At 36.5% G+C, this 12159-nt stretch overlaps 1 protein-coding gene across 2 annotated transcripts in view; it reads right to left on the bottom strand.

Moving 5' to 3' along the window:
• The window catches only part of SYNPR (synaptoporin), a 365913-nt gene that overhangs the window by 175696 nt on the left and 178058 nt on the right, over positions 1-12159 (bottom strand). The window contains exon 1 of one of the 2 annotated variants that reach the window (XM_023498088.2): positions 9751-10026. The exons of the other annotated variant lie outside the window; for it this stretch is intronic. Within the exon in view, the coding sequence (XP_023353856.1) occupies positions 9751-9774 (24 nt within the window). The 5' untranslated portion in view covers positions 9775-10026. Of the gene's footprint in view, positions 1-9750; positions 10027-12159 lie in introns of those variants that run through there. 2 annotated transcript variants of the gene reach the window in all.

Here is a 12159-nt window from a genome sequence, read left to right as displayed (position 1 = left end):
TAAGTACATCAGAGCTCATGATACTAAGTAGTATTAAAAAAAATCTTAATTGACATCTCAAAGTCTATCATTTTATAAGTATCATTTAAAATACTTTCCTTCATGTTTGAAGCCCATCTTCTTCTCTTGGGCTCACTTATCCAAAGCAATATTGATAGTATTTGAGACACGATTTGGATTCAGGTCTTCTTCACTCCAAGCCTAATGTTTCATCCACTGTGTTACTTAGCTGCCCGAGTAGAAATGCTATTGTGTCTTCCTTCCACATATAAATGCCAAATGAGATACCTACATCACTGATCCCTAGAGAATACTATTTGCACTTACTCACCCATCCAGAGAAGTGTCCATTTATATATACTTTTTGCTTTGTTTTTAAAACAGTTCTCATGAATTAAAAAGCAATTCTAATGGGCAGCATAATTTTTTTTAAACCACTTATTAAATATTTTTAAAAGTCAAAATTAAAAAAAAAACTTTTGTCAATTATAGTCCTTTGCTCTGCATTTATTTATCATCTCACAGAACTACAGTAAATTAAGTTGGCATGATTTCCTGTTGAAGAGATCACTTTGTTTTTGGCTAATATGATATACTGATCTTTATATTTAGTGATACTATTTTTTGTCAGACATTTCATCATCTTGTCAGGTAGAGAAAGGTGACTCACTCTTCTTAGTTACTGGAATTTCATCCAGTTAACTTAATTGGAGTGGGATAGAAAGAACACTGGGCTTGGGACCAGGAATTTATGTTAGAATATCAGCTCTTTTATTTACCCATGTGAGTATGAGCAAGTCCTTTAACTCTCTAGGTCTCAATGACCACAAATGTAAAATGAAAATTGAACAAATGTTTGATACTTCCAGCTTGAAATCTATGGGTTTAATTTTGAAATTTTCAAGACTATTTATATCAATATGAATATTTTCCCATTCTTCTCTTTCATCTCCTTAACCTTCTGCTTACTCCATCCCTCAGCATAAGGCCCATCATAAAAAAGAGATTCAAAAAAAATTTGTGGCTTATAAGTTCTTGTCTTTCCAATCAAGAGTTTTGGAGAAATAACCTGTATTGTAAATAAAGGGAATAAGACTAGGAAGACAGGTAGTCTACCATTCAGCTTGGCCTATATATTGAAGCCAAAATCAACCAGAGAATTAAAGACAAATCTGATTTGTCCTAGTTATTCTTATTTTTCTCATTATTTGTAGCACCTTATCCCTGTGTAAGGAATCTCAGTCCCAACTCCTTTATTTTTCTTTCTCCTAATTCTATGAATTAGAATACAAAGCAACAAAGAGTTCAAGATCATTTCCACTAGAGAAACAGTACTCAGTTTTTTTCCATGTGACCATTCCATTTCAAAAGACCATAATGAAATTAATAAGCAAATGATCTCCATCTTGCCCCCTTTTCTGAAAATTTAACATGCATTTATTAAATGCCTACTATGTTCAAGGTACTATTTTCAGCATGAGAGATAGACAACAATGACTAATTTGCAGCCATCATCTATTATACACAATCAATTATCTTGCCAGAACAATAAAAATTTGCTACCAGGAAAGCAAGGATAGTACCAGGAAACTAAAGGCCCCAGATATAGAATAGAAGAGAAGGAAAACAGAGGCCATTGTAGTAAGAATCTAAAATGAATGAATGAATAAGCTTTTTTTGTCAAGAACTGGATGCAAATGAACAACAAAAATTTTTTTCTTGGTCTTTTTCAGGGAAAGCCTTTGGGAGGGAGTCAGATTTGTAACGAGGTTACTATTCCAAATTACTACTTCAACTTTAGCAGTGGAAACATTGCTATGACAGCTAATTCCTGCTTCTGATGAACTGAATTTGTCTTAATAACTTTTAAAATATTTTATATCATGTATCAGAAAGGTGATTTGGGGGCTCACTTTGTGCTTATACAATAGGGACTGATTCACATGCTGGCCCCCATCCTTACTTGGGAGTCAAAATATTTGGAAAAGTACATTGGTTTTCTACTTTTCAGGAATAGACCTAAATAAGTGAATGGATTGCTCAGCAACTGCAATGACTCCTGATAACTTATATGCTTATAAAAATAATTCACAACATCATATGCCAAACCCTACAGCAGGTTCCAGATAGCTCACTTGGGAAGAAGTCCATGTTAGTAAAGAAAAGGCGTTCAGAGTTATCAGAGAGACAAAGAGAGAAACAGAGACAGATACAATACAAAGACTGAATTATTGCTAGAAATATCATGCCAAAACAAAATCCCTTTAAGAGGATGCAGAAATTCTGTTAGATTAATTGATATACGAAGGAAGATTGTCATAGGATTTCCAGCTAGAAAGGATTTTAGACATTGTGAAATCCCCTAACAATAATAACACGGTAGGCAGAGTGGATCCAGGACCTCTTTTGATCCTCACATCAACCTAGTCTCGGTGAGTACTATAGATTTTACACTATCTTTTTCACTAAAGAAACTTGGGCTCAGTGATGAAGCAATATTTAAGCTACCACAGCTAATAACTGCTTTTTGAGTTCAACTCATCCTGATTCCAAATTTAGCACTTTATTTACTCAGTCATCCTATATCCATTTTATAGATCTATCAATAAGCATTTAATAAATTATCTGGAAGTTGCCAGGCACTAGGAAAATTAAAAAAGAAACGTTTACTGCCTTCAAGGAACTTCTATCCAATTGAGGGAAGTGGCATGAGAATAATTACATGAAAAAGATGTAAAATATTAATAGAAGGTATTTTTTGAAGGAGAATACTAATGGTTAGAGAGGGGCAGAAAAGGCTCCATAATGAAGTTCCAGCAAAACTTTGAACAAAACAAGTGATTTTTAAGATGCACAAGGGATTGGACAGTGCATTACAGGCATAAGGGACATGCATTTCCAAAATATGGCAATGGCAACGGAGAGTTGAGGAATAACAAATATGTTTGGCTAAATCGTAGCATACAGAAAAAGGACTAATGTGCAGTCAGGTTAGAAAGGTAGATTGAGGCCAGGTGGTGAAGAGCTTTAAAAACTAAACCAAGGATTTTAAGTAGCAGTCATCCCCTACTAGTCTCCAAAACCATCAATGGCATCTTTTAATGGCACCTACATTTTAACCTAAATAGGATATAGACAGAGAATTCTGTTGCAATTATTCCTAGAAACAAAACAATGGTCCATTCCATAATGGAATAAATTTATCTGTTTTAGGACTGGCTTCATCTCAAACCATAGTGACATCTATATTAGCGTTATCAATGGCATTGTCAACCTTATGGCTTTGGGGGTTAGGATTTTCTAAAACCACAATGGTACAAACACAATAACTCATCTGTTTTCTACAGTTTACCTGGTGCATTAGTGATAGAGCAGCTTAGATTTTCAGTTCCTCTTATTCTGGAAACATTTATAGATTGATTCTATCAGGAGCGCTAAAGCTTTTTGGTATTCTTGGCCCCTGGGCGGTCTGGTGGAGCCTATATATGTCTTCTCAGATCACATTTTTAAATCCACAAAATGAAATATGTAGGAGTACAAAGGAAACAGATGATATTGAGATAGATTCAACAAAATATAAAAAACAACAGCAACACAAAGGCATGTTCAGAGCTACCAGGTTAAAACTCTAAAGTAAATGATCCAAAGTCCATCAGCTTTATGGCACTTTTTGTTCTGGCTTTCAGTCTTAATATAAAAATGTGTGTTTGTGTGTGTGTGTGTGTGTGTGTGTGTGTGTGTGTGTGTGTGTGGAGAGAGAGAGAGAGAGAGACAGAGAGAAAGAGAGAGAGAGACCGAGAGAGACAAAAAGAGACAGAGAGAGAGAAACAGAGAGAGATACAGAGACAGAGAGACAGAAGGACAGAAAGAAAATCAAAGACACATAGAGAGATACAGAGACAGAGAAACAGATTGAGACAGAGTCAGAGACAGAGAGAAATACACAAAAATAGAGACAGAGAGACAAGACAGAGAGAGACAAAGAAACAGAGACAGAAAGAGACAAGAGAGACAGAGAGGAGAGGGAGAGAGAAGAGAGGAGTCACAATTTGTGGAGAAGAAACAGGGAACAGGGAAATAAAGTGAAAAAGTACACAGCAGAGAACAAAAGAAAAACAAGAAAACAAAGAGAGGCTGAGCAGCTCTGAAAACAATATGTAGTATTTATTATAAAGGTTTTCTTGAAATGGAAATTTATTGTTTTACATTGAATCCTCTCTCATGGTCTGCTGTGTGTCTTTTCTCATTTTGAATTAAGTGCAAAATTAAAAAAATGAAAGAAAGAAAGAGAAAAAGAGAGACAGATTGTTTTATTTTTAAATGATCTATAATTTTGTTAGAGAAATTATTTTATTTTTAAATTATCTATAATTTTGTTAAAGGGATAATTTTATTTTTAAATGAACAAAAAGGATTTTGTTAGCATAGGTATTCCTTATATTGATCAATATCACAACATTCTCCATGTTCTTCTTGATTTCCATAATTCACCACCTAGTAATCACCTTTTTGGAGGAAGTCTGTGCCTAATTGTCATTAGGCAATAGTCAAAGACTTTCTAATTTGGAAGACCTGCTAGAGCTTACATAGATGTAGCTTTGGAGATCAAGGGAGCACTTCCTTTAAAATCACAAAGAGGCACAAAAGTAGGACCTGAGTGAAGAGTGTACTTACATGTTCACATCTACACACATGTAAGAATGCACACACAGGGGCACAGATACACAGACACAAACATCTAGATACACATACAGAGAAAGAGACATAGATACACACACAGATATACACCGAGGAACAGACATACACACAGGCACACAGACACTCAGACACACACACAGATACACAGACACTTAGATACAAAGAGAGATACACATACACAGAGAGAGGCACAAGCACACAGATACACACAGAGAGACATACACACAAAGATTCACAGACACACAGACAAACACATGCACATGTAGCTGTCCTCTTTCTGTTCTCTTTTAGAATCCCTAGCTTCCATCAAGATTTAACTTAGATTTTATATCTTACATTGAGCCTTTTCTGATCTTGCCAGTTATCAGTGCTCAATATTCCCTCATCCCTCCACATTAATAATAGCTAGCATTTATAAATTACTTTCCTTTTATTTCCCATTTCCTTGTCCCTATGTACATTGATGAGATGGCATGTTCTACTAGAAAGAGTCAGAAAACTTGAGTTCAAATTCTGACTGCCCCTTATTCCCTATGTGAACTTGGGAGAGTTGTTTCTCTTTTCTAGGTCTCGCTTTCCTCATCTGTAATAAGGGAGAATTGGACTAGATGACCTTGAAGTCCAATTCTGAATTTATGAAATTGCGGTACCATGTCTTATTCCCTCCTCAAACCGTCACTCTAGTTTCAAAAGAAAGTAATAGAACGACTTATTTAGAAAGTGATTTATGAACCTTAAACTGCTATGTAAATGCTAGCGATGATGATGATGATGATGATATAAGCTACTGGAAGGTAGTCATTGTTTCCTTTTGTCCTTGATATCATGGTATCTCTAATGTAATCTAATGTATTAGATATTTGATAAATACTTCAGAAATGAATGTATGCACATATATTCATAAGAAATCGTATCTAAATATCCAGGTTTTAGCTTCAGTTTTACTTTGAATTTTTACTTTCAAATCACAAGCAGCTTTCTATCATGCCCCAAATCAGGTTTACAGTTCAAATTCACAATACAGTAGGAACATGGTTGGGAAAAAAAAAGAGTAAGAAGATGTGTTATTTCTTTTGCTGTTTATTTTCAATTCTATTATGTCTCAAAGGAAGACAGATTTTATCAAGATCCTGAAAAATAATCAACTTTAGGGGAGAGCCTATACAATCATTTCCAGGTGATGACCTCCATATAATGAGATACTTGAGTTGGACACAACTTATTTAATTAAAAGTAAATACTGATTTGATGGTAGCAGGCGTATGTTCACTTTAGAATATCATATAACTGCTTTGGTAACATACCCTGGTTGGTATTTCTTTATTAGCATCAATTCTGCTGCAATTCCCTTGATACTGTTTTGCCATTTAGCAAGACCCTACACACACACAAACACACACATACACACACACACACACACATACACACACACCCTTCCATAAATGAAAGTAGAGAGGGGCAGTAAGAATGAAAGTTATGATTTACCAAGATTGTTTCTTGAAAAAGTACCTGTCAGGTTGAAACCACACTTTATTATTCACTCTGATCTCCTTTTAATTAAATCAGTGTCTACACAGAAGGCATTGTAAAGCAATAAGATGCAGGAGATTACTCCAAGAAGTTAATATGAAGTTAACACATTAGTATATAACTTTGAATGCATGGAATTCACATTTTTGGACACCTTGAGTTATTTCTGTTGAATCTGACATAGGTACAATGAGATACAGTGTGTCTTCCGGCAACAATTTCATCATCGCTATTTCTTTGCTCTTTTGTCAGGACTGAAAAAAGCAGGCTTGCCCCAAGGATAGCAAACTAACAGAAAGATTTTAAAAAAAATAAAAAAAACATCAGTTCCTTCCCTCTATACTCAAATTGAATTGGTTTTAAGAGAGATTTCAAATGTATTGATTCGATGTCAACTGCATTCTCCCCCCATGAGAATCATCTGAATTTCACTGGGGCTAAATGGATTTGAAATGGTGAGTTCAGTGTTCAGGTACAAAAGGAATATGCTTTGAGGTTCTTAATTTACTCTTTGTCACAGTGTTCAGAGTGTTTATTGATAGCTGAATTCATTTTCAAATTATTCCTGTTGTGTAGACAAGCTTCCAATCTCAAGCCTGAAGTGGCTCCTCAGCCCTGTCAAACGATCCAAAGATGAGAAGGAAATTTTGTTGGGCATGGAGAAGAACTAAAAAGTTTTCCATAAATAAATCAAAGCAAATATAATAGCATTGGGTGAGATCAGCGTAGGGAAGATGGGATAATGTCAAGATATTAATTTTGTTAACTGAAGTTTGTGTCTTTAAATCCTAAAAAAGATTTAAAGATAAGAGAAGGAATCATAATTTAAAAAAAACTCCTTTCACTTGTTTTTTGTTTTGCATGTTATAGTTGCATCTACAAATTTATAGCTGCAAACACTGGAAATAACATACACACTCTATGACCCAAAATCTATGCTGTTTTTATGGTCACAGAGGAACCTTGACAAGAAGAGGGAGTTTCTATGGCTGTTAGAAAGGGAAAGAAAGAAGGAAAGGAAAAGACAATACGGTACATTATTTGCCAGCCCCCAACAACTGTTAAAAAGCTGGTAGTTTCTCTTCAGCTGTGCTTCCAAAAGTGCCATATCAACAGCCTCATGGCCACAAACTCACATGAGAATCTTGTCTGAGGAAGTGAAATTCCAAGAGAGAAGTGTCATTGAAAAATGGTGATTCAGCTTTACTGAATATTATAAGCATCATTCTAAAGTTGTGGGGTTTTTTTATGTGTGTGTGTGTGTATGTGTGTGTGTTTATGTGTGCAATAAATAGCTCATTTAGCTTTTCCTTCAACAGAATTCTACCAATAGCCCTCTCAATTTGGTTCTGTTCTCATCTTGGGCTGAAATCAGCTTTTTTTAGTGTGATATTTTAGTCCATTCAGGACTAAAACTCAAGAACTCTACAATTAGCTCCCAATCACAAGCCCCTAACAGAACCTTTTTTTCCCCCTCAGATATTCAGGGTTTTGGTCAATGATCCCTTATGTTGATAATCCTCTCAATTTAAAAGAGGGAAACAAAAATATATCAGTCAAACCTAGTGCCCAAATCCCCAAGGAAATGGACAACCTGTGGAACAAGACAGATAGGACGAAATAGGCATTACCCTTTTGGCACCTCTGCAAAGATTTATGTCCCTGAAATTGCCTAAAAAAGGAAGATAAGCTCTGTTTACAGCTAACGACTCTCTCTCTAACCTATTACAACAGCTGGGAAATGAGGACGATTGTGGAAAATGTGAACAGTCATGGGGAGAAAACCATGATCAATGTCTTCAAGCTTGCATAGCAGTAATTTCTAAAAGTCCAGACCTAAAAGTTGTGCAGGAACAGAAAGTCTTTTGCAGAACACTGAGCCTCCAGCCAGAGTATCCTTCCTAAGGATAATGGGTGACTCTCACGTCTTTTGGATGCAACCAAGGGAGTTTTATTTTTTCCCAAGTGGAAATGGATTAACTTGACACCCTTCTACTTGGGACAAATGGTAGCTTTCTTTCAGGATATTAAAGGGATAAGAGGGAAGAAATCTCAGCTGGGAGAAAAAAATGAATAATAACATTTCTAGAAACCCATTACTATTTTTGAATTTAAGTTTTTAAAGGACTTTGGAATTGAAATACGATTGATTATATCCTGAAGGAAGTCTTTCCTATGAGCTAGAGATGTGACGATTCTAACTCTGAGATCAAATTCCTTGGAGATACATGGCCATCCATGCATTTAACATCCCCTTATGACTCTAGTTTACCTTTTAACACAAGAGTTCTTAATATGGATTCCCCAGACAACCCCCTCTCAAAGGGATTATATATAGAATTTGAGGGTTGGTATCTGTGGGGAAAATTACATCTTTATGATTGGTTTCCTTTGTAATTCTATAAATTCTATTTTCCATATTAAAAAAAATATTCTGAGAAGAGATCCATATTCTTCATCAAACTACCAAAGGAGTCAATCACACCAAAAATAAACAAAAAAGAACAATGACTTCTCATTGTTAATTTGAACAACTGAAAGACAAGGGGGTTTAATTAATATATATTTAAATTAAAAGTTTAAAAATATATCACTCTCCTACCTCCAAAACAAAAAAGAATGATGATCAGATTATCATCTGGGGTTGGCAGTCGTATTAATAGACTTTTTCCAGACTGGTGGAGCACTGTTGAACAAAGCTGACTTCCCTCTTCCCTTCATGAAAGACATTTAAGTGCTCATCATATAAACCAATGATAATTTTGCAGTAACTGTATTTTATTTTATGCATACTTTTCTCTTGTCTGGCTTGAGCCACACTGGCATTAGGGCAGGATGCCAAGGGATTAGACAAAGCCTGGCACACCACATACGATGCAAAAAGAAAAGACTGAGCAGAAAAAGGATCCAGTCAATCTAGATTATGCCCTGCCACAGAAGGGGGAGATGGCCTAATTGTGATTTACTTTAATGGTCAGAATTAGTTTTCATTAAAACAATTTTCAATCCTCTTCAATGCACAGACACCCAGACCCAGCTTTGTAGGAAACTTGTCACTACCTAAGGATTGGTACCGGATGAGATTCAGAAACAGCCTCCAATGTCCCCCCCAATGGCATTTGCAACTTCTTAGTGGACTAAAGACAAAAATGGAAAAATCTCTGGAGAGCCACTTATAAAAGAAACTTTAATTAAGTGGTAAGCAGGGTGTAGCACAATTACTGTATCGGTGGCAATGAAAACAACATTTCATTTTTATGGTGCAAAGGATAAGTTTGTTCAAATACTTTCCCCCCTGTGAGACCACATCACACATACACATACACACACACACACACACACACACAAACACACACTCACCTCTAAATGGAACTTATCCAGAGACCACCAAGAAGTCAAGTACAAAGATTACCCAAAAATGTTACTTGGGATAAAAAGAACACAGTTTCAGGCACTACACACAATCAGATAAAGCTTGTTGGAAAAAGCAGTCATAGCTATTCAGATAGATAAAAAACTTACCGGAGCAAATATCACCATACACATTTACAAAACAATTGATAATCCAACTTCCCTCTCCAGAAAGCAAGCAGAGGCTGTCTCATGCTAAAAAGGAAGGCTCCCAGAGCTTCTCAGTCTCCAGTCTCACCAGCGTCTTGTCCCTCTTGCTTATTTTTATGAAGCAGATAAGGAGAGCCAGAAAAATCAATGCTGAGGGAAAGTGAGATGTTATACCAATCAGGAGGCAGCTTCAGTCTTATTTGCAGGGGGATGGCAAAATGGTCATATTATTAGACAGTGACTGCACACACACACACACACACACACACACACAGAAGCAAAGTACAGGAATCTGAGACTTTCTCCCTGGTGAGATGTGGAATTCTTTGTTGTGCTGTAGTTCTCACCACTGTGGGCTCTCTGGTTTGGCTCATTACTGAGTACTATAAATGCAGAGCTGCTTTTTATGAACATACTCCCTCATTAGGCTACCCCATCCTAAAACATAGGCATGTCTAGGGGAAAATGGGCAGGGAAAAAACATTTTTTTGGAGGGGGAGGAAGAGGGAAGAAGCTACACAAACCTTGTGAGTACATTTGAATACATTATGTTTTAGGAGCACTTAAACATTTATGTCTGGAAAAATAACCTAAAACTCCTCTTTTTTCCCCAGAAAATAAATGTCAACTTGTTACTGAAAAATTCTGAAAAATCATTCTTTTAAATGATGTTAAATATGAAGAAATAAGGTAAGTCCCTTGAGAATAGACATCACTTCATTTTTTTTTTTTTTTGTCTTTGTAACCCCAGCACTTGGTTCCGTGTGTATAGTGGGTGCTTAACAAATGCTCATGGAATTTCTGCTCTTTTTAATTATCCCATTTAAGATCCACAAGACAGGGACTATTTCTAATTGTATTTTTGTCCTTGTAGCTTCAGTACCTAGCAATACAAATACCAAGAAATTTAATAAATATTTGTTGGATTTTCTCTGGTAGGATGTAAGATTCTTGAGGGCAAGAATTATTTCTCTGTTGTCTTTGTAATCTTAATGCCTAATGCTAGATAGGCATTCATCAATTGATTAATTTCTCCAGAGGGCAGGGTCTTTTTTACCCCTGGTACATAGCAGGGTACCTGGCACATAATAGCTAATTGATAAATGCTTTTGGAATTAAATGGAATTGAATTGAACATCTGAAAAATGAAGAAGGGAAGAACTGGAGCCAATTCAGCACAAGGCCCACCACCCAGGTGAACTCTCATAATATTCTGCTCCACACAAATTTAAAAAATGCCTCAAATCAAAATTTGGAGCAGGAGAATCAACAAAAATTCAGAGTGTTATATTTTTCTAACCAAAGAAAACTAAAGAGGTAGGCAGGAGAAGACTGTAACACTGGGCTGGAAGTCTGCTAGAGGTGGGGAACATGTCCATTAGCATAAGGGTGCATTCATATATACACACACATCAACAGCATTAATCACAACAGCAGCAGCAACAGCTATTGGGTACTTATGGTGCTGATTGGCAAATCTATTGCCCATATCCAACTTGGGATTGGTCATAAAGGAATAAGGGTCCTGGACATGGTAGTAAAGCAAAGAGGAGCCTTAGTGTTCACCTGCAGAGATCCAGAAGCTCTTCCTTGGTAAAGACCAGAGTCCAAGTAATACATTGTTGGTGGAATTCTGTATGGTTCCAAACATTTTGGAGAGCAATTTGGAACTGTGTTCAAACAGTTATCAAACTGGGGCAACTAGGTGGCACAGTGGACAGAGCACCTGCCCTGAAGTCAGGAGGACCCAAGTTCTAATCTAATCTGGCCTCAGATACTTAATACTTTCTAGCTGTGTGACGCTGGACAAGTCAATTGCAAAAAAAAAAAATTATCAAACTGTGCATACCCTTTGACCCAGCAATGTTTCTACTGGGCTTATATATTAAAGAGATCTTAAAGGAGGGAAAGGGACCCACATGTGGCAGCCCTTTTTGTAGTGGCAAGAAACTGGAAACAGAGTGGATGCCCATCAGTTGGAGAATGGCTGAATAAATTATGGCATATGAATGCTATGGAATATTATTGTTCTATAAGAAACGATCAACAGGATGATTTAAGAGAGGCCTGGAAGGACTTATATGAACTGAGTCTAAGTGAAGTGAGTAGAACCAGGAGATCATTATACACAGCGACAAGAAGATTAGATAATGTTCAATTCGATGGACAGGTCTCTCTTCATCAATGAGATGATTCAAACCAGTTCCAATTGTTCAGTGATGAAGAGCCATCTAGATCCAGAGAGAGGACTGTGGGAACTGAGTGTGGTTCACTGTAGAGGGGAACTCTGAGTGAGGTATAAGACCCTTCAGCTCAGAGGGAACCTGCTGACAATGTCTGGTTCAACTCCCCCTCTCTCCTAAGGGCTCT

This window comes from Sarcophilus harrisii, chromosome 1 (genome assembly GCF_902635505.1).
Source record: "Sarcophilus harrisii chromosome 1, mSarHar1.11, whole genome shotgun sequence".
Taxonomy (NCBI): domain Eukaryota; kingdom Metazoa; phylum Chordata; class Mammalia; order Dasyuromorphia; family Dasyuridae; genus Sarcophilus; species Sarcophilus harrisii.
Note: the sequence above shows the minus strand (reverse complement) of the source record. Positions and strands in the feature narration are given on the sequence as shown.